This window comes from Lutra lutra, chromosome 11 (genome assembly GCF_902655055.1).
Source record: "Lutra lutra chromosome 11, mLutLut1.2, whole genome shotgun sequence".
Classification (NCBI taxonomy): Eukaryota; Metazoa; Chordata; class Mammalia; order Carnivora; family Mustelidae; genus Lutra; species Lutra lutra.
This window is the reverse complement of record NC_062288.1, coordinates 61,623,358-61,645,917: the sequence shown is the minus strand read 5'-3', so window position 1 is coordinate 61,645,917 and position 22,560 is coordinate 61,623,358. Positions and strand designations below refer to the sequence as shown.

Genomic DNA, 22,560 nt, shown 5'->3' with positions numbered 1-22,560 from the left:
GGAGCTGTGGTCAGTGCTAGACCTGGCTCTCTGCTGTGGCCAGTGGAGGGCAGGCTGAGGGGGAAGGAGAGCTCTAGGTTTCCATCAGAAGAAGGGTTCGTTGTCAGCATTAAGCACACATATTCTTCTAAGATAAGAGGGGGATGACTGCACCCCTAGGGAAGATCTGGCAAAATCTAGAGACGTTTTTGATGGGCACAATTGGGGGGCGCTACTGGCATCTAGCAGGTAGAGGCCAGGGTTCTTCCTACACATCTTACAATACACAGAACAGCCCTCCACGAAAAAAACGATCCTGCCCTAAATATCAGTGGGGTCAAGGTTAAGAAATCTCTGTTCTAAAGCGAAGTAGCTACCCTCTGTGCCTCTTCTAAACCCAAACTTAAACGTTAGAAGAGTATCCAGTAATACAAACTGGAATGGACTGACTTCAGTCTTGTGTAGACGGGGAAATTTCGTCTGAGATATATGTTTCACTGCGGCATTTCATTGGACACTTGGCCTGTGTGAACCCAGAACTAGGCTTCCCAAGCCCAAGCAATGTGACCTCCATCCACAGCGCACAGGGGAAGCAGACCCCCTGGCACCCCTCACTGACTGTGCACCTCTCCACGGCCCCTCACCTGAGGTTCTCAACCTTTAAAACCTTCTGCTCAAAGGTATTCAAAGCAGTTTATTCTCAGCAGTAAACCAGACCAAAAGAAAACAGAGCTTACCGGGGGCGCTGGCGGTGGGGGAGGGGGAGGAGCCCCCAGGGGCGGGGGAGGTGGAGGCAGAGGAGGAGGAGGTGGCGGAGGTGGCACTGGCATAGGTCACAGCGTTGGTGGCTCTTGCTTCTGAAAGGTCCCAGGAGAGTGGTTTCTGCCCTGAAAGGGAGAAAAGAGTTTTAAATTTGGATGTCTTTATTCCTGTACCGGTAATCCCCGTCATGCAGACACGTGCATTTCATGGATAGCTTCCTTTTTTCACTTGCCCATTCAGTCATTTTTGCTCTCATTTATTCTTTCAGTAACTACTGAAGGCCCCCCCTGGGAGGCAGGAATTGCCTCAAGTACTAGGAACAAAAGCAGCAGCTAGATTTGGGTGCCTGGGTGGCTCAGTTGGTTAAGGGTCTGTTTCCCACTCAGGTCACAATCCCGGGGTCCTGGGAGATCTGCTTCTCTCTCTCCCTCTGCCCCTCCCCTCTGCTCATGCTCTAGCTTGCTCTCTCTCTTTCAAATAAATAAATAAAATCTTTTAAAAAAAAGTACCTAGATTTTAGAACTAGGTGATAAAACTGATAAAATTTAGTTATTTATATCTCAATATAAATAGAATATAATAAGTATGTCAATGGGGACACTTCATTCCATCACGATTTTTCCAAATAACTGCATTCTACCTCCTTAGGGTTAAACGTTCAGTTTTATCATTTCCGAGGCAATTTAAAAATATTCTGTGCCTACTTCCATTTTCCTAAGTAGAGCAAACGGAATGAAATCTAACCTTTCTGAATGTCACAGGCTCAACGTTACTCACGACGCCAGCCTTGAACAACACTTACAAAGCGCATTAATCATTTTCTTGCTTCCTTCTCTTCAGTTTCAGCTCTCACTTTTCTTGCCGTGGCTGTGTTGTTGTTTCTGTACAATTTGATATTTGCTACATAGAGGGCTTTGGGGTATTTAACTCTGCAAATATGGTTATGTTTCAAACAGTTAATATTACAGGACTTGTGATCTCCAAATAAATGTGGTCTTTCTCTGTGGAGCGTGTGTGTGCGTGCGTGTGTGTGTCTTAGAATCCACATCAAGACACAATGAAATAGCTTAAAATGTGTACTAAAGAAAACCCCCACAGTTTACAAGAATGAGGAAAACCTATATAAAAATCTCACAATTTAAGTGGAAACAGAAATAAACATCAGACTTAGGCAGGGGTGGTTTTGTGTTCCTTCTGTCTCTGTAATTAGTGGAAGGCCAGACTAAGGGTTGTGCCCATTTCTTTAGCTTTAAACTCCTGAGGCATCTGTATTATTCCACGGTAATATTCTTATCTCTTAGAGGCAAAACGCAATTATGTAACCTGGTACTTTGTTCTTAACCTAGTCCCCTGGATTTTGCTTACTTCAAACATGCTCTCTTTACCTTTGTGGATAGTGGCTGCCATGTGACCAGCTAATCACATTAATTTCCTCTAAGGTCAGTAGTTTAATCCCAATTTTACAGGTAAGAAAAATGACATTCAGAGATATTAAGTACTTTCCCCCAAATCCCACATAGTTACTAATGGGTGGACCTGGGATTGGAACCTAGGCTTATCAGGCTTTAAAGTCCAGCCTCTTGGGGTGCCTGGGTGGCTCAGTGGGTTAAAGCCTCTGCCTTCGGCTCAGGTCATGATTCCAGGGTCCTGGGATCGAGCCCTGTGTCGGGCTCTCTGGTCAGTGGGGAGCCTGCTTCCTCCTTTCTCTCTGCCTGCCTCTCTGCCTATTTGAGATCTCTGTCAAATAAATAAATAAAATCTTAAAAAAATAAAATAAAGTCCAGCCTCTTCTCAACTTGATTTTTTGTGTGTGGTAAATGTGCATAATAGAAAATTTATTATTTTCATAATTTTAAACTGTACAATTCAGTGGCATCAAGGACATTCACAATGTTGTGCAATCATCCCCACTATCATCTCCAGAATTTTTCATCATCCCAAACAGTACCCATTAAATAATAACTTCCCATTCCTCCTTCCCCTAGTCCCTGGTAACTTCTAATCTACTTTATATTCCTGTGAATTTACTTATTTTAGATACCTTAAAATACAGTATTTGTCCTTTTGTGTCTGGTTTGTCTTTAGGTTTCATTCACTTTGTACCATGTGCCAGAATTTCCTTCCTTAATTGTAAATATACACCACATTTTGTTTACTTGTTCATCTGCTGACGACACTTGGGTTGCTTTCACCTTTTGGGTACTGTGACTATGACTATGAACACTGGTGTATGAGTATGTCTTCAAGACTCTGCTTTCAATTCTTCCGGGCATATACCTAGGAGTGGGATTGCTGGATCATATGATATTATCCTGTTTTCAGCAGGGCTAAGAACTCCTTAAAACTGTACAAAAATTTAAAGTGGTGGGGCACCTGGGTGGGAATCTGCTTGAGATTCTCGATCTCCCTCTTCCTCTGCTCCTCCTCCCACTCATGTGCTCACACTCTCTCTCTCACATAAGTAAATCCTTTAGAAAAATGTAAAATGGTATAAGATATACATGTAAGTTCAACTTTCATGTAGAAAGAGTCCATGATAGTTTTCATCAGAGTTCCAAAGAGGTTCATGAGCTGATTACTGAAGAAGACCACAATTTTCTTATAAAGTATTCCCCTCAAAGTTATTAGCATCTATGAATTTTTCTGTCGTTGTTTCTTTCCTTAATAGTAAAACAGGAACACAAAGACTAAAAAAAAAAAAATAATGCTCATCAGAGTCCAGAGAATAAAACTATACTAAAATTGAGCAGGGGTGGTAGTAGATACTACTAGGTAGTGTCAATGTTATTTTATTATACAATAAAATAAATTGCATGTATTAGACAATAACATAGAGTCAGACAAAGTTGGCATTTTACTGGCTGAATTCTAAAGCAAGTTGGATGTGGGCCCACGTTTAGTTGGAACAAACATGAATGATCAGTTATTTGTATTTTAACAATTTTTTTCATAAAAGGCACTGGGTATATCTTTTTGTGATCCTTAATTTAGTGGCAGAATAATTTCAGTCAGAACTTTACAATAGGGATTAAAGGGTTGCCTGAAGTATCACAGAACAAGAGAAAACACAGAGGTCTCATTATATGAGGATTACATCTTTTAAGCAAGAGAGAGGAGAGGAGACAGCTGCTTCCCTTGGTGAAGAACTGGAAAGGGACTAGGAAAGTAACTTTAGAGACTTAAATGTTACTTACCTAAGGGTTTTGCCATTGATCTAAGGAAAAATGACCACAGGAAGTAATTAAGGAGAACTGTGGCAGAACGATTCCTGTAACCCCTCAGCATACAGCTGGATTATACTTCCCAGTGTCCTCAGTGGTTAGATGTGACTTTGAGACTGAGCTCTGGCCAACAGAATGAAGGTAGGCGTGATGTCTTCCACGTGTAGGTTGGCCCATAAAGACCTTCTACCCACAGCTTTCCTCTCTTCCTCCATCCACTGGCTGGAAGGAAAGGTCCAATGTGTGGGCTCAGCCATGAGATGTAAAGAATCTGGATTCCTGACTCACCTCTTTAAGGCCATCTGCCAAACACACGACTGGACTTTACAAAAAGGAAAAATAAACTTCTACCATGTTAAGTCAGGGAGAATTTGAAGTTAATGTATTACAGCCACTAATTTTGAAGCTGCCCGGTACAGGAACTCAATAGAATATAGCCAATTCTCATTGTTTGTGGTAGTTATATTCTATAAAGTTGCCACAGACCCTGAGTTAGCAAACACTGAGCCACTGCTCTTCACAGAAACACAGGGTCAGATCCCTCTGGACATCTAGTCACAAGACTTCTGTGACTCACTAATATAAAATCTTGTTTTATGTGTGTTCCCGCTTAAAGACACCTTATTTAATATATGTTGTTGGTACATTAACTTGACCTCATGCCAACAGCATTATACCTCATGCCTGGATGAAGGTTCTCTAATAGCCTTTTTCTCTCATGTCACAGCCTTTTGGTGCTCAACATTGGATAGAATGTCAGCATTATATTTGGGAGGGGCTGTTTTAAACAGCAAACTCACCAACAGTCAGCACAAAAATATGAAGAACATGGCACTAAACAGAATGTGTAAAGAACACAGGTTCATGGTGTGAGAGCTGGAACAAGACGGCAGAGTCCCGCCTCGTTCCACCGCAGCTGGGAATGCACATGTGCACGGGGCGACTCCAGTTTCTCCCCACTCTGTGCCTTTCCTTCAGCAACCGTGACAGTGCCCGTGAATACTGACTTTGGGGTTGCAAACAGAGTTCAGTGAGTAGGTGATTAGCAAACTATGGAATCTGTAAATAATGAGGACTGACTCTATAACTTTTTGAACCCCCTAGATGGGCTCAGCACTGCATTAGGTACTTATAAATACATGTTTTGTTTAATGCCCTCAATGACTCTATGGTAGACAGTGGCATTTCCTATGAAGGAGAACCACATTTTGTCTCAGAGACTTTACCTCATTTATACCAAATTTCAGAAAGAGTACCAGAGATGAGTTAAAGCTCTGCCCTCTCTGATCCAAAACCTCATTTCTTTGTTTTAATAACTTGGTATCATTCAGGTCATAATACTTCTCTGCTTCCAGCTGGCAAAAATTTTTAAGTATTTCTGAGACCCTCATGTGAAAGGGACCTCATACAGGTAATTTTTCCACTTGCTCCTCCTGAACCGAGGCATCCTTGCTGCCCATTTAATTTTATCTTGAGGAATCTGAGAGGAATTAGGTGCCACTGGGCTTCTGTGTCACTGAACTCACCAGAATGATTTTTCAAACTCTAGGAGTAAAGGATATTTTTACATGTGGGACTTGATGGCTGTGAAGGCTTTTTCTTGACAGGTAAAATAATTAAGCAATTACCTAGAAAAGTATTTGTTAAAATCTGACAGTTAAGAATGCAGAGCTCCAGGAAGTCACAGGCTGTACCCATAAGCTCTTTGAAGCTTTGTGCTCTCCCAACACACGTAAAACTGTTATTTTGCTCTGTAATGTATTTTTTTTAAATGCCTAGGATTAAAAAAAAAAAAAAGCCAGATTCTCAAAGGCTTTTTAATATTTTCTCCTGACTCAGGAAGTAACTCTGAAAAACAGCGTTAGATGCAGGCTGGATATCCAAGCAGCCTTAGAAGGTGTGGAGGACAGCAGAACTAATGCCACTTCCACATGCACAGCGGACAGGGCTGATCTTTGCATTAGACAGACCCGCGTCCTACTTGTGCCTCTGCTTATCCCAGCTGCATAGCCTTGGTCAAGTCACTTAGTCTCAGGGGGTCTCGTTTTCTTTATCTGTAAACGATCTATAATGCTTAACTCTTAGTTTGTCATCAGGACCGAAACAAAGACTGTACATGAAGAGTATTATTACAGAGGTGGTGACACACAGCAGACACGTTCACTGGCAGCTATATTTATCCTCCTCACACCACCACCTGCATCACCATAAATAACTAAAATAAAAGGTGGGGTAGGACACATGCCCCAGGAGGGCTACGGAGCGCTAAGGAATGTCGCCATCAATTCCAGCTCGAGGAGAGTGGGGGAGGGAGGGTTGTAAATAAATGTTCTGGTAGAAGCTCCAGCATTCTTCAGCAGGTGAAAAGGTGGCTACAGGAGGCCGTTCTAGCTAGATGGAGTAGCACATAAGCAGAGATACAGAAGTGGGAGAACGCAAGCAGCCTGGGAGGCTCTGCGTGTATGGGGAAGGGAGAAAAAGGCTAGAGTCACAGAGGGGCTGAAATGACACTACGCTATTCTGCAAGTGTCTCTTCCCTCGGGGACAGGTGGACATCTATCCCGTTGTGGCTATCCACCAGCTTTTGAACATTTTTCCTATGCCTGAGGAATTTCCTACAGGACTCCTCCCTCCCTCAGCAGGAAGCCAGGAGTTCATTTACCCAGCATCCCTTGCAGGCAGGAAGCTGATTTGTGACCACTGAGTCAGAGGTGAGGAAACAGTGGATGGGCAAGGCGTGGAGGGGCCCTGGCTCCAGGAGTGACAGCCTAGGTCTGCAGTGGGAGGCTCCCCCTGCAGTGGGAATCCAAGCCCAGTATTGGCCCCATCCTCCCAATTTCCCCCCAAAGGCCCCAAATCCAGATTTTTGCAGGAAGTCCAGTTTGGGAATGTGGGTAACTAATTCAAAAAGCGTTTTTAAAAATCAGCAGGCCAGCAGAACATCCCTGCAGGTCACACAGGATCCACAAACTGCCATAGTGTGACCCCTTTACCAGGAGCTGGTGGGGTTGAGGGTGTGGGAGTGGGGGATGAGCCCTCCCTCCCACCCCTCTGCTCCCCTTCCTTCCCCACCTGATCCAGAATAGACGTGGACCAGGCTCGCCCAGCTTGTGAATATAAAAAGTTCTATAGGTATATACACCAACTGAGCTTTTTCAGAGAGAAATCATTTATGGTAAACAATTTTACACACTATTTGCTTTTGTCAAAACCATACACACCCTTTTTCCCCCAATAGTGGTTCATCAGATTACAGTTGTTCACAAGTAGAATATGTGTCTATTTTAAAAATACGAGCAAGAGGGCACCTGGGTGGCTCAGTGGGTTAAGCTGCTGCCTTCGGCTCAGGTCATGATCTCAGGGTCCTGGGATCGAGTCCCGCATCGGGCTCTCTGCTCAGCAGGGAGCCTGCTTCCCCCCCCCCCCTCTCTCGGCCTGCCTCTCTGTCTACTTGTGATCTCTCTCTCTGTCAAATAAATAAATAAAAAAATATAAAAAAAATACAAGCAAGAAGGATTACTGCCACTATATGACAAAAGCTGTTTTTGCTGGTTCTTTTTTTTTTTTTTTTTTAGATTTTTATTTATTTATTTGACAGAGAGAGATCACAAGCAGGCAGAGAGGCAGGCAGAGAGAGAGAGGAGGAAGCAGGCTCCCTGCTGAGCAGAAAGCCCAATGCGGGGCTCGATCCCAGGACCCTGAGATCATGACCTGAGCCGAAGGCAGCGGCTTAACCCACTGAGCCACCCAGGCGCCCCTTGCTGGTTCTTAAAATACATTTCAATAGGAATCAGAAAATAAAGTTCTCTGGGCACTCATAACTTCTGTTTTGTCACTGTCCCACTGAGTCTCTTATTTCTGTGGCTATGAAATGGGGGAGGCGAGCAGAGATTTCTCACCTCCGAACTTTTAATAAAGGCACCGAGCCCCAGGCAACAGACAACCCATTGCTCACATTATGGTCTCAGCAGGGTTCTACAGATCAGTCATTTATTTCTCAAAGGGGCCTTGTGGCCAGGAAATCACAACCCACAAGCCCATGAGCATATAAGGCACAAATAAAACGCTTCTCAAAAAACACGTGGCAAAGTTGCCAAAGCCATAAGGAAAATAATAAAGACAATTTAAAAAAAAAAAACCTTCTCTCCAAGTGATGTTGAAAATGATTTATGAGTGCTCACTTCTGCTGTCCTTCCTCATTGTGTGATGATGAGTGAATTCTTTGGGCACTGCCTTCTCCTGGGACTTCCCACCTCTAAGATCTCACATTCCACACACCGCCTCTCCCAGTGTTATTCCCTTTGGCTAGGCCAAAGGGAAGTTGATCCCCTCACTGGTATGTATCCTCAGTGCTATACAAGTCCTGGAAATATCTACCCTTTGGCGGGAGTTGGGGCAAGTTGGGCTGAGCAAGCAGGAAAGCAAGGGACAAAGGGAGGGGAGGTAAAAAGCACAGGATAAAAAAAGTCCTTGACATTTGCATTCTAGAGAACAGTAGAACAAGCTAGCTCTGATACAGCCGTTCGTAAGGATTGGATCCTGTTCGTAGGACTTTTTGTATATTAACCCATTTAAGCTCTGCAACAGCCCAATCAGATAGATAGTACTATTGTCCCCGTTCTTCAGAAGTGAAAACTGAAGCACAAAAATGTTATGAAATCTATGCAAAGTCACAAAATGAATTAGTGGAGGAGCTGGCATTCAAACCTGGGATGTCTGGCTCCGGAGTCCATGCTCTTAAGCACCATGCTAACTTCAGTCACTTAAAAATACATGGCTTTTACTTTGGAAACTATATGGAGGTTCCTTAAAAAGTTGGAAACTCGGGTGCCTGGATGGCTCAGTCAATTAAACGTCTGCCTTCAACTCAGGTCATGATCCCAGGGCTATCGGATTGAACCCTGTGTTGGGTTCTTTAAAGATTTTACTTATTTATTTATTTATTTGACTGAGATAGAGAGAGAGAGAGAGAGCACTAGCAGGCGGAGCAGCAGGCAGAAGCAGGCTTCTTGCTGAGCAGAAAGCCCAATATGGGGCTATACATGCACGTGCACAGGAATATTACACACACACACACACACACACACACAGGAATATTACTCAGCCATCAAAAAGAATGGGATCTTACCACTTGCAACAATGTGGATAGAACTAGAGGGTATTATGCTAAGCGAAATAGGTCAGTCAGAGAAAGACAAATACCATATGATTTTACCCATGTGGAATTTAAGAAACAAAAGAGATGAATATGGGGAAGGAAGGAAAAATAAAATCAGATAAAAACAGAGAGGGAGGCAAACCATAAGAGGTGCTGAACTCTAGGAAACAAACTGAGGGCTGCTGGAGGGGTGGGGTGGGTGGAGGGATGGGGGTAACTGGGTGATGGGCATTAAGGAGGGCACTCGATGTAATGAGCTCTGGGTTTTATATGCAACTGAGGAATCACTAAATTCTACCCCAGTAACTAATAATATAGTAGGCTGAATTTAAATAATTAAATTATTTAAAAATTAAAAAAAACCACATGGCTTTTATATTTTCTGTCACATTCACATACCACCTGGACTTACTTTTTTTTTTTTTTTAAGACTTTTTTTTTTTTTTATTTGACAGAGAGAGATCACAAGTAGGCAGAGAGGCAAGCAGAGAGAGAGAGAGAGGAGGAAGCAGGCTCCCTGCAGAGCAGAGAGCCCGATGCGGGACTTGATCCCAGGACCCTGAGATCATGACCTGAGCTGAAGGCAGAGGCTTAACCACTGAGCCACCCAGCCACCTGGACTTACTTTTAATTAAACACATTTATTTTACAAAAGAAGCTTTAAATTATTGCTATAAATGGAAAAACAATATCATCTGCCATAAATAGAAGGTAGTAACAAAAATGAATGCAATAATCATTAAAATAAAATTCGATCTATATACCATCTAAACTCATTTCAGGTTTCCCTAGTGATAACTAAAGCTTTGTGCTTTGGGAAACAGTGATCTAGATGCTTCTAGATGGTGAATGAATCATGGTGGGGGTGGGGGTGATGGATCTTGAGAAAATGTAGATTCTGATTCAGTAGTCTGAATGGAGCCTGAGATTCTGTATTTCTAACAAGCTCCCAGGTGAGACCAACTGCTGGTCTGGGGACCACACTTTGATTAGGTCTAAAATGTGGAAACATGTAAGAAAGGCACAATGCCCACCCCAGACCTCCAAATTAGAATCTTTGGGAGAATCTTATCAACAAGTGATTTTTTTTTTTTCAACAAGTGATTTTTATGCTCACTAAGTTTGAAAAGCTAGTTGCAGAATATCTAGGATACTGAAACTCTCTGTCCCACACTATTGGAAGTTGTGTCCTTTACTGAAAGGCTCCTTTTCTATAAACTCATTTAACTTCAGCAGGCTGATTCCATGAAAATGGCATACCGTACTTAAAACTGGAACTGATATACAATCGTGAAAGGGAAACCAGGCTGAGTGCCCATTTACCTCTCACCTAGGTGATGGGAAGGATTTGTAACACCTGTGAACCCCTGCCTTGATGAAAGCAGCTCTTGAAGCTGCGTCTACGCAGCCCTGATCAGGCATTGTAGTTAATTATCTGGTGAAATGCTGAAAGGATTAATGCAGTCTTGCCCATGTTGAGTTCTAAAATGAAGACACATTTTAACCACAATCTAATATGAAACATAGCAAGTCATGCCTCTAATGAGCTCATAAATTGGTTTCCTTTTATAAGACTCTTACCGAAACGCAAATTTGTTCGCAGATCATTCATCGAACTTGTTATGATATTTGGACAGTATTTGGTGATGGGAAAAAAATGGAGCTATTGATAATATTTATCATTGACTCAGGTATTTAAATTATAGCTAAATGCCATGAAAATCATTATGTGTGCAGTTCCCAAGGTGAAGGGAGAAAATATTGATTTCCTGTCTCTTTCTTTCTTTTTTTTTTTTTTGGCTGCCATTGAAAGAGCTAAAAGAAGAACAAAGCTTATTAAAAATACATGATATTAATCACACATTTATAAGTAAGCCTCATTTTATATAACAGCTATGCTTCTGAAAAATAGCATCTCTAATTTTGGAAAATTGAAGTATGCTTTAAGTATACAAAAGGAGTTTATTATGCAATGGAAACCCATAATCAATGTTATAAAATAATGAGTCATTTTACACAATAAATTGCCACCTCCTTAATTAATTTATCTGAGGATGTCAGAGTTTATGAGGAGCGTGTTTTTTACTTTCTAAGGCTAAGGTGGTAACTTTTCACTAAGGATGGTGAGCCCTCCTGAAAATGATTTTTTGAGAATCACTGAAGAAATAATATGAGGACAGGAGGTGGCACAGGGTTCAAGGCCACAAGACAAATCCATCCTTTGCAAGTTTCACTTCTGAGACTTTAAGTATTTTCGCCTTATTTGTACTGTTCCAGCTTGGGCCAGAGAAGGACCAAGCAGATTCTGGTGCCTCTAGTCTCTCCTCCACCTTGATGTTCTGCTAGAACCTCAGACAGTCTGCTGCAAGCGGCCACTCTCCTCTCTCACCAGACAGATCCCTTCCTATGGCCCCAGGCACCGTTCAGTGACAGCCAAGTGACAGGAGGCCCCACCTCTCAGGCCACAGGGCATCACTCCCCGATATCACACACACACACACTCTTTTCGTGGCTCTTTTCAATGGTGGCAAGTTCTTTCTACATTTCATCCTCCACTCTGTTCTATGCACCAAGACTTTACCCACACCACACTTGCGACATTTTCTTCCATACCTCTTCTTTGCATCTCTATGTCTTTGTCCATGTTATTCAGGCTGCATATGACAGCCTCTGCCACCTTGGAAAGTCCTCCTGGTCCTTTAAAACACACTCAGGTGCCAACTTCTCTGCAGACCGTTCCTCTTCCCTTTGGCAGAGCTAACTGCATGCTGTTGGTGGGAATGAAAAATGGCGCAACTACTCTGGAAAGGTCTCAGTGCTCCTCACGATGTCCAACAGGTACCATAAGACCCACCAGTTCCATCCCAGATATCTACCCAAGAGATATGAAAACTTACGCCCACTCTAAAACTTACACGTGAATATTTCTAGGAACATTGTTCGTAATAACCAAAAATGTAGAAACAATCCAAATGTCCATCAACTTATGAGTGGAAAAACAAAATAGCCATGGAATTAAATATTATTTGCAAAAAAAAAAAAAAGAAGGAAAGACTGACTCACATTATAGCATGGATAAACCCAAAATTCATTATGCTGAGTGAAAGAAGCCAGTCGCAAAAGGCTACATACTGTATGGTCCCATTTATATGAAAATCCAGATAGGTAAATCCACAGAAGTTAAAAGAAGTAAAAAGCTGGGGGTTGTCAGGGCTGAGAATACAGAAGATCAGGAGCGACTGCTAATGGATTTCTTTTTGGGGTGATGAAAATGTTCTGAAATTAGATGATGGTGATGATTGTGCGATTCTGAATATTCCAAAGACCACTGAACTGCACAATTTAAGACAGTGTATTTTATGGTATCTGAATTATACTCCAAGAAGGCTGTTGTTACAAAAAACAATTCATGCCACGTGGTTAGTTTCAGGCAAAACAGAATCCAGGGCAAAAAATATTAAGAGAAATATGCGGTGCTCTGGAAACATGAATTAATTGCTTCCATGGGTAAGAGACATGTAAAAAGCATAAGGGACCTCTTTAGCAGACATTCCGTAGTTGAAGGGAATGAGGAAGGTATGAGCAAAGCTTTGGGGTGTGTGGCAGCCACTCACGGCCAACATGATGTCACAGAGCCAGGTTGTCAAGGAATTCAAGCTTTATTCTGTAGGCTTCTGAAGACAGGAAAGATGTTAGATGTTAGATACTTGTGTTAGAAAAACAGCATCCTGGGGGCCACGTGTGGAAAACGAATTAGAGGGAGAAGCAAATACACAGACCACATGAGCAAGGGTGGGTATTTATTGAATTTTTATTGAATTAGAATCACAGTAAGAGGGATAGAACCAAGAATATTAGTTTGGATATCTGGAATGGGGGAGAAGAATCAGGCCAGGATAACCCCAGAGCTCCCTGCTAAGACAAGCTAAATAAGGGGGATGGGAGAAAGTGTGTGTATGGTGGGGAGCGGCGTAGACGGGTAGGGAGAAGTGGGTTTAATTTGAAGCGTATGAGGTGCTTTTGGCAAATGGAGATTCAGATCTGAAATTTAGGGATGAATCAGGACTGGTGGTAGTGATTCAGGAACCTTTACATAAGGCAGTTGGGTATGTTTCATTCTCTCAGCCTAACTGTTATGAAGATCTGGAAACGCAGAACATTTTAAACCACTGAGTTGCCTTCTATAATTTCTAATTTAGTCAGGAACATGGCTAATAATGGCAGTCAGTCAGGTGGCTGATCCTGGTAATTGCCTATTCAATAACCATTCCCTCTTCTTCCTCATAGCAAAACCCCTAATTTGTGGGTGGGGAGGTGGCGCTTGCAATTTACCCAGCTAAAAATATTTGCTTTCTCAGACTTCCTTATATTTCGAGCAACTTTGTGTCATCATCTTGGCCAATGAGATATAGGAGGAAATAGCTAGGGAGGGCATCACTTTCTGAATAAAAAGGTGGGATACAGCCGCCATCTTGTGACCATGAGGCAACCAGATGTAATATGAAGTCCTACAGGCTAAGGACGGTGAATCAGGAAGATGGAAAGCATTGTTTGAGCTCCTGCATCAGCCCTGGACTGCCCTTCTTCGGAGTCTAGTCTGGTTCCATAAGAGATAAACTTGCATCTGTTTAAGCCCAATTCTGACGTGTATGTTGTTTTGTTTGTTTTGGTAGCCGAATGCAATCTTAACCGATACAAGTCACATTTGAACTAATATATTACTGTTATTGTAAACATTAGTATTACTATATAACTTACATATAGTCAGACTACAAAAACATGACGATTTCAATTACTAAAAAGAAAGTCTAAAAACAAAGTATTCTTTTTTTTAAAGTTTTTATTTATTTGAGAGAAAGAGAGAGTGAGTAAGAGAGTGAGAGAGCAGGGGAAGGGGAGGAAGAGGGAGAGGCATAGTCCTTACTGAGCAGGGAGCTGACATGGGGCTTGATTCCTAGGATTCCAGGATCATGACCTGAGCTGAAGGCAGATGCTCAACCGACAGAGCCACCCAGTCCCCCCCCCCCAAATATTTATTCTTACTACCAAGAAGTACTGAAAGCATTAAGGGATTTAAGAGGTAGTATAGAGCACTGGATCTTTCTTTTTCCAAACAGTGTGATAAAATTTGCAGATAATATGGGACTACCGTATTAAGAAAATTCATGAATATACACTCTATTAATGAGCATATGTGCACAAAACTTCCTTCTGGATGAGGTAAACTGAGCTGGCATATTTAAATGGCTTTAGATAAAATGAATGTTCTTTTTTTTTTTTTTAAAGATTTTATTTATTTATTTGACAGAGAGAGATCACAAGTAGACAGAGAGGCAAGCAGAGAGAGAGAGGAGGAAGCAGGCTCCCTGCTGAGCAGAGAGCCCGATGTGGGACTCGATCCCAGGACCCTGAGATCATGACCCGAGCCAAAGGCAGCGGCTTAACCCACTGAGCCACCCAGGCACCCAAAATGAATGTTCTTAAAGATGGGATTGTTCACATGACTCTCACAAGAATTATAATCTGTGGAAGAAAGAATCTTTCTACTCCCCCAGGCCCTCAGTAAACATAGCTAAGAAAATAGCATGTCCTCAAACCACAGCGTTCTGGCCCTTCACAGAAGAGCTTTGGCTGGACTGTGCTCTGGGATTATGTCTCCGGAACTGCAGTCCATAATGTTCTAGGAAACATTTATTATTGCCTTCTACCACAAAACTTCCATTGTCTTCACGGCAGGGACCATGTGGAACACTTAGATCTCTATGGCAACAGTGATTGCTTTGAAGACCTGCCAGGAGAAAGTTGTCCCAGGTTTTAGGACCTGGAAAAGCTGTGCAACTGATCTGTTTTTATCTCATGCTCACTGTGGATCAAGTAACTATTTGTGTTTACCTCTTTGTTTTGGCTACTGGGAAGCTCTGACAAATTTTTAATCCTCTCTCCAGAAACTACACAAGGCTTTATAATAAACTCATCTCTAGAAACCACCTACACCTTATAAAATAGTTTTATTCTCTAAATTACCTCTGATTTTATCTGGCTTTCCAATGTGTGTGTTCTCTCTACCCTGGTTTCATTCTCTATTAATTTTGTTTGCCACTTATTTTTGTAATCTCCTCAAATGCTTAATGGACTAGGAAATATTTAAGGCAAACAACTTTTAAAAGCATCAGATAATAGCAGCTACTTTATTGACCATTGCTATGAAGAAGGCACCATGCTCAGCATGGACCCTATCTTAAGTTATTTACCTTCAATATGAGATAAGTACTATTATTATGTCCATTTGAGAAAAACGAGGCACAAAGAAGTTATCTGTCCAAGGTCATACAACAAATAAATGATGATTCAAGCCCAGGTATTCTGGGCTTATTTCTAGAAAAAAAGAGATAATAATATTGAATTTCTAAAAGAAGCAGAGGCCTTCTGATTTTACAGGCTGAGTTTAGCATTCTTCAGCTTTAAAGGAGAAACTTTAAAGTTTCAAATACATCTGCACCAAATTTAATACATCTTGTCTATAAAGTCATGCCTCATGATCCATATCAACATAGGGGAATGAGACAATAAAAGTCAAAAGGGCACATAAGCCAAAAAATACTTGAGTTTTGCTTTTTTTTTTTTTTTTAAAGATTTTATTTATTTATTTGACAGACAGAGATCCCAAGTAGGCAGAGAGGCAGGCAGAGAGAGTGAGAGGAGGAAGCAGGCTCCCCACTGAGCAGAGAGCCCAATGTGGGGCTCAATCCCAGAACCCTGAGATCATGACCTGAGCCGAAGGCAGAGGCTTAACCCACTGAGCCACCCAGGCGCCCCGAGTTTTGCTTTTAGAACCTAGAGGTTTTCATTCATTCACTCCCTTGTTCATGCAATACTCATCATGAACCATGCATGGTCAGGTTCTGGGAACAGCGATGAAATAGACAAGCACCTGCCCTTCAGGAGCTCAGCTGTAATAAGTGAGAATCAGGGAGGCAAAGGGTACCTGGGGTTATAAATGGGCTGAGAGCGGACCAGAGCAAGGTACGACATGACCGTTCTATGACCAGATTAGCCCTTGGTCTCTATGTCACAGAGGGTAACAGGAGTAAGAAGAATCAGCTTCTTTGTAGGGCTATTGCGATGCTTTCGTACATAGAAGGCTTAGTCTAGGCTGGCATGTACTATGTGTTCAGTACATGCTAGTCCTTAGCTCCTAAGGCACAGCGGATAGCGGCCCGGGCATCTTGCTTTGTCACACACACATACTCATATGGACACATGTTCTCAGAAGTTCAAGAACTGAGGCCATCTACTCCTCTGAGCTTCTCCCTAGGAGCTGACGAACTCCCAGAACATAAGCACTCTTTTCTGGAAGACACCATCTCCGATTCAGCGTCTTGTTGGAACAGATCACCCACGCACGGTGACTATTCCTTCGAGTTGCACTTGAAAATCTTCCATGGAACCTGGTCCACCCAATGCCTACCTGGCATTTTCCCCACATTTGCTCTGCTTTGCTCTGTCTGGTTGGCACGTCAGCACGGCACGTAACTACACGATTCCCCTGCTCCGTAATGGGTCAGGTTCCCTCTTGAACAGGTTGCAGGAAAGACCCGAGTAGAATTGCAAAACGGGAGTCTCAAGTGCGTTATTGGCTGAAGCCGGTAAGAAACCATATGGGCTGCACCTGCCCAGCACCCGTGGGGAACGGGACGTCTCTTCAGTTTCATGCAGTGGCTAAATAAGAAGTAACTGATCATTTTCTCGCCATTCCTAACTCATATTTAATAGCTCCCTCTCAAAGTTTGTTTTGTCATGCTATCAGCGAAGTCAGTCAAACATTACGATTCCTTTCTAAAATATTCTAGCAGCCAGATGGCAGGAACGCTACTGTGACAAGGCAAAACTCGCCTGAAGATAACTTCATGATGCAGAATCATGCTTGATGGTACTCGGCTAAGCAGATTCACCCAGAGACACCTCTTTGGTTGCCCCACTTAACCCACGCTCTTTACACCAAAACTTTATAATTCCAAGAATAAGGCAAACATCCAACACTGCAACAGGAAACAGGCTGGTAAAACAAACACATTTCTACTTCTCTGAGGTCTGAATTTTAGGCAGAAATATAAAATCACTAGAAGACCACACATTAAGATAAGGTTTCTCTCTAGAAACAATGTTACTGTACTTTAAAGTTTCAAATACTGTCTGCCCCAAATTTTAATGTATATTTACAATACGTTGGCTCAAAAGCAACTTTTCTTCCTCTGCTGAGTTATTTCTGTACAGCGTGTGTCTTTTTGTTGTTTCTGTGTCTACTTAAGGGTTCAGGAAAGTGTCTTTATAAATTCTAGGATGCAGGAAAGTTGACTGATCCTCCCTGGTGAAAATTCTACTACGTGTTCTCCTCTAGAGTTAATTATATTTTGGTTTCTCATACCTTTGCTAGGTTATATTATTCAGTGTGTGTGTGTGTGTGTGTTTGAGTAACCACAAAATCACAACCTGTTCTATACGGTTTCTGAACAATAAATCTAAAAAGAGCGTTGGCAGGCTAGGCCAGCTGGCTTTCTCCTGTTTCTAAAACTGTATGTTCTTAGACACACACGCTTCCTCCATTCCTTCTGCTGCTGGCTAACTTCAGTCTGTGACAAAATCTCACACGCACAATTATATGAAAACAACAGAGACTCCTGGAAAGGAACAAAAAGGGGGCAGGGCAGGAAGCCAAACTTCAAGTCTCGTGCCTCTGCTCCAGGTGGCCGAAAATTGTTTACGGTGGTAGGTACAGAATTTGAAGTCTGTGTACTCAGGTTCTTAACCCTGGCTCCCCCGGGGTAAGGCATAAATGGGCATTTTAAAAGTGTATGACTTTTTTTTTTTTAAGATTTTATTTATTTATTTGACAGAGAGAGATCACAAGTAGATGGAGAGGCAGGCAGAGAGAGAGAGAGAAGCAGGATCTCTGCCGAGCAGAGAACCCGATGCGGGACTCGATCCCAGGACCCTGAGATCATGACCTGAGCCGAAGGCAGCGGCTTAACCCACTGAGCCACCCAGGCGCCCCAAAAGTGTATGACTTTTTATTTGCTCATCTGTAAAACTGGCAGAATAACAGTATCTCCCTTAAAGAACTGTGACTCCCATGAGGTGATGTTCATACAGGCATTTGGTAAAGCCCTCTGCAGTGTATGTTCCCTTTCCTGTTATTTCTCAACTTTCTTTTGTTCTCCGTCTTTTTTTTTCTTTTTTCCTTTTCTGATTAGGTTTTTGTGGTTTTTAAATGTATCTCTAAAATGCACTGCCTGGGAAAACTGGACTAATCTGTGTGCTACCACAGTGAGTGGAGTTTTAGCATTAAATTTTTATTTACTTTTTTTAATCGAGGTAACACATAAGTCAACTGCACAAATCTCAAGGGAATGACTTCATAAATATCTATAGGCAGACGCCTGTGGAATCACTGGTAAGGCAAGGGAAGGAGGATTTCCAACACCGCAGAAAGCCCACTCATGCCCTGTCCTTTGGCCAGAGCATGCCTAAAGTTACGAAATAAACAAAAACCAACTCAGGGAAGGTTGGGGTCCCAGTGATGACTACTATAGCTGACCATAAGAAATGTATTTCCAACCCGCCTTCTGAATCGATAAAAGATTTTGGAAATAAGGACAGGGGCATGAACTAAATCACACAGGTCATGTAGAACAAGGGCCTCATTTTGTAGCTAATGACACTCCGGGAGGCTAAGTGACAGCCCAACTTCCTGCTACAGAGCAACTCTGCTTCCAAACACAAAAACATCCCCAATATGAGGGATGCTGCCGGGGCATCCCAGCGAGCTGGGTACAGCTCTCAGGGGCCTCTCCCGGTAGAACTTTCCAGGGAGCAGCGTACACTCGGTCCCCACGCGGCTCCAGCTCCCGCTGCAGGCACACCCACGCGGCTGGCACGCCACGCTCAGAAGGCACTGTTCCTGCGAGGCTGTGCCTGCCTGCCCACAGGGCAGGGCTTGTCCCTCACACCCGCTTTCCAAGTGCCCGCTCCCGCAACCTTGCTCCCCTCCGCCTCCGGGGCCTGGGGGGAGGGGCAGTCTCTGCCACCTTCTCTGACTCCTTAAGGGGACTTTAAAGCCCACGTGGGGCCAATTGTAAAGCTCTGGAGCACAGCCAGCTTAGTGATCTTGGGGGCCTGGAGATGAGCACTGGGAGGGTAGTCCTGAGACCTTCTGTCAGGTCCCAGCTAGGCCGCCACGCACGAGCTGTGTGACCTTGAGCAAGTCACTTCACACCTCCGGGACTGGCTTCTGTATCCCCAAAGCCATCTCCAGTCCTTCCATGTCCTTAGTGCTTCTTTACTCCGCCCCAGCTCTTCCTGAGTCTGCCCCCTCCTCACCGAGACCCCAGCCTTTTGTTCGGGGGTGGGGCAAGCGGGGAAGAGAGAAAGGGAGAGCTCGGTGAAGCCCAGGCCAGGCGCGCCAGAGGCCGCTCACTGGACAGTCGGGGCAAGAGAAGTCACCAGGCAACCCCACGGTGACCTCGTTCCCTCCGCGGTCCCGTTACGGCCGGGCTCGGAGGGCGCTACGCGGCGGGCAGCGGACGGCGGGGGGCGGGGATTCCCGGGCACACACGCGCGCGCGCGGCAACACTATCCGCGCCGCGGTCCACTCCGTCCCGGGACCGGCTCGAGCGGCCGCTGCCCCAGCACGTCACCCCCTCCTCCCCAGCCCGGTACGGACCCGGACGCGGTCGCGCACCGCTACCTGCAGCTAGGTAGAACTCAGGCTCCGGACGACGTCCCCGCCGCCGCCTCCAGGCTCGGGGCTCCGTCCCTCAGCCCGAGTGCTCCAGGCGCCGCCGCCGCCGCCGCGGCCACGCTGCGCTCGGTGCTCCTGCGCTCCGTGCCACTGCGCTCGGTGCGCCCAGCTCCCGTGCTGCCGCCGGCTGTGGGGCTGCCGGGACGCGGAGGCGGGGCCCTCGCCCCACCTGCTCCTCGGGCTCCTGCCCCTGTCGCCGCCGCCCGGCGCGCAAGAACGCGGCCGGGCGGGCGGGGCGGCTCTGGAGCCCGGGGGCGGGTCCCAGCGGCAGGGGCGCGCCTCTCCCGGGGTGCGTCCCGAGTCCCAACCGCGGAGAGAGGGGGCCCGAGGTCCCGCCACGCGGGGGACACGCCACTGCTCCACCAGTTCACTCCAAGACATCTGGAACCCTTCTTATGCTCCAGGAGGCATCATAAGCTGTGGTGACAAAAGATAGAACAAAAATCACCTTTTTTCACGGTCTAGAAAGGGAAACTAATGGGCAAGTACCGTCCAGAACAAAGAGGGTGTGGTCGTGGAGGTGGCGCCGATCCAAGCTTGGGGGAAGTCAGGGAAAGCTTCTTCAGGAGGTGATGCCCAAGAGACATCACCTAACTGAAAAATGAGCATGAATTAGCCAGGTGAAGGAGGGCCTGGGGAGGTAGAATGTCCCAGGAGGAGCCTAAGGGGAAAGGAAGTGGACTGTGTTTGAAAACTGAAATGTGTGAGCCGGAAGAACTTGGTGTGGCCAGCACACGCCCGTCATATTTCATGTTCAGGCCCCCTGGAACATGCAGAAAGTTTGTGTCTAAGGCTGGGTGTGTCCCTTTAGGTCCAGTGCTCCTTTGGTGAGGAACTCCTACCTCCCAATGTCCTGGACCTTCCTACTGGTGGAGGAGCAAAGAGGATACTCACGGACCCTTCCTCTCAGCCCTGCAGTGTTTGAACATCTGCTATAAGCCAGCCCTCTGCAGGGTCTTTGAGGTATGCTGGTGAGGGAGGCAGGGTCTCTAACACTAAGGGAACTACTGGGCTGGAGCAGAGGAGAGACCTGTGCTCAGGGTTGTGCCAAGGCCATGTATGAAGTGCATGGGAACACGGGGAAAGAAGCAGTTAATACCCTCAGGAAGGATCTCACACATGGGTTGCAACCTGTCTTCAGGTTCAGATTGTAGGAGCTGCTGTCAAAGTATGTTCCCACGCAGCCCTTAGCTGGTTTCTTAATTACCCATGTTCATAGCAAGGATAAATAATTCACTCCGGATGTCTTTCACTCCTGGGTTGTCAAGAACATGGATTTCTGTTGGATTTAGGTTAATAAGGGCATATGTGTAGTCAGTGGAAAACAGTGACGTACTTGCTTCCTGCGTATTTGTGCTGTGTTCCTCCTGCCTTTCCTCCTTTTGAAGCCATAAAATGATCATGGGTATGAAATGTGAAAAACTTTGCTCAACCTAAAATTCAAAAACAATTTTGTTCAGGTGAACACTACTTAAAAAAATCCCTGAAACATAACCAGACAAGACATTCTCCTCTGAATCCCTAATGCTTATTCTTATTAAACACATAACAGCTAGAATTCTAATCTTTCAAAAAAAGAAGAAAAGATAAATTACCAGAGAAGACATTTCCATAAGGCCAGAGAGCTCCCATCAGGGCTTCAGCTGAGCGGCCCAAGCCGCTAGTTGAATGGATAGGCTGCTGGCTCTGTCATTCCATTTTCCATATTCTTCATGGCTGAACACAAATGGGATGTCTAGGGATGCTGTAACCAGGTGACAACCAAGAGACAGTGAACATGAAGCCACAAGACTAATACGACTAGGATGACTGAGTGAAAAAGAGCCTGGCATTGTTGGGCATTCAAAGCAATGCCAGCAACAGCCCCTCACTGAACATCTTGCCATGTGAGAAAAATAGTCCCCATTTGTTTAAGCCACTAGGCTGGGTTTTCTGTTCCTTGCAGCCAAACGGACTCCTAATGGTTATAGTGACCTGGTGACAGGCAAATGTCTCTTCTCCTCCCACAGCTCTCAAATGCCTGAAAAAGCTCACCTTTCATACCCTCTACTTGTAAATGTGTATTTCCAGCTGCTATGACTTGACTTCCTGAGCTCGTCAGGAGAAAGGTGCTAGAGAAATTGTAAATGTTTTATACATGTATCCACCTCAATTCTTCAAGTGTTTATGAGCAGCTATTAGATGGTGATAATGTACTGGTTCTTGGGGTGCAAAGATGAATTCACAGCTTTGCCTCCAGGGAGCAAACAGCTTAGAGGAGGACATGAGCTTGCAAATAGAGTTTTACAGTTCCTTACAAGAGAGGAGATTGCCTTGGACAGAGAGGTAATACAGGAGAAGAAATGATGAGCTCTGTGTGGTGTGGATAAGGAGGGAGACAGCAGTACCTGGGCTGGGCTTCCATGGAGGGACTGGAGTTTTCCCTGTCAGAAATTGGGGAAGGGAGGCCACTTCAGAGAGAGAATGTCTGACAGAGCTTGGCAGTTCAGGAGCCTCAAATTCCACATGTCTGAGACCACACTCAGGGTCTTCCTCCCAAACCTATCCTGTTCTCCATGTTGCCCATCTGCCCACATGTCCACCTGGCCCACCCAGCAACTTCCTCAGCTGCCTTTCCCTCGTTACTCCTTCCCAAGATGGAT

The 22,560-nt window shown here is 44.5% G+C and overlaps 1 protein-coding gene across 3 annotated transcripts in view; it reads right to left on the bottom strand.

Annotated features, from left to right (window-relative positions):
* Window positions 1–20,002, bottom strand: part of WIPF3 (WAS/WASL interacting protein family member 3) — a 91,208-nt gene extending 71,206 nt beyond the window's left edge. For 2 of the 3 annotated variants that reach the window (XR_007121523.1, XM_047695049.1), the window contains exons 1-2: window positions 19,865–20,002; window positions 717–866 (exon numbers count right to left, since the gene is read on the bottom strand). Coding sequence is in view for 2 of the 3 variants with exons in the window: in XM_047695049.1 (XP_047551005.1) it covers window positions 717–809 (93 nt within the window). In the remaining variant the exon portion in view is untranslated. Of the gene's footprint in view, window positions 1–716; window positions 867–19,861 lie in introns of all 3 variants that reach the window. The other variant, XM_047695050.1, reaches the window with a different exon arrangement.
* Window positions 20,003–22,560: the final 2,558 nt, after the last annotated feature.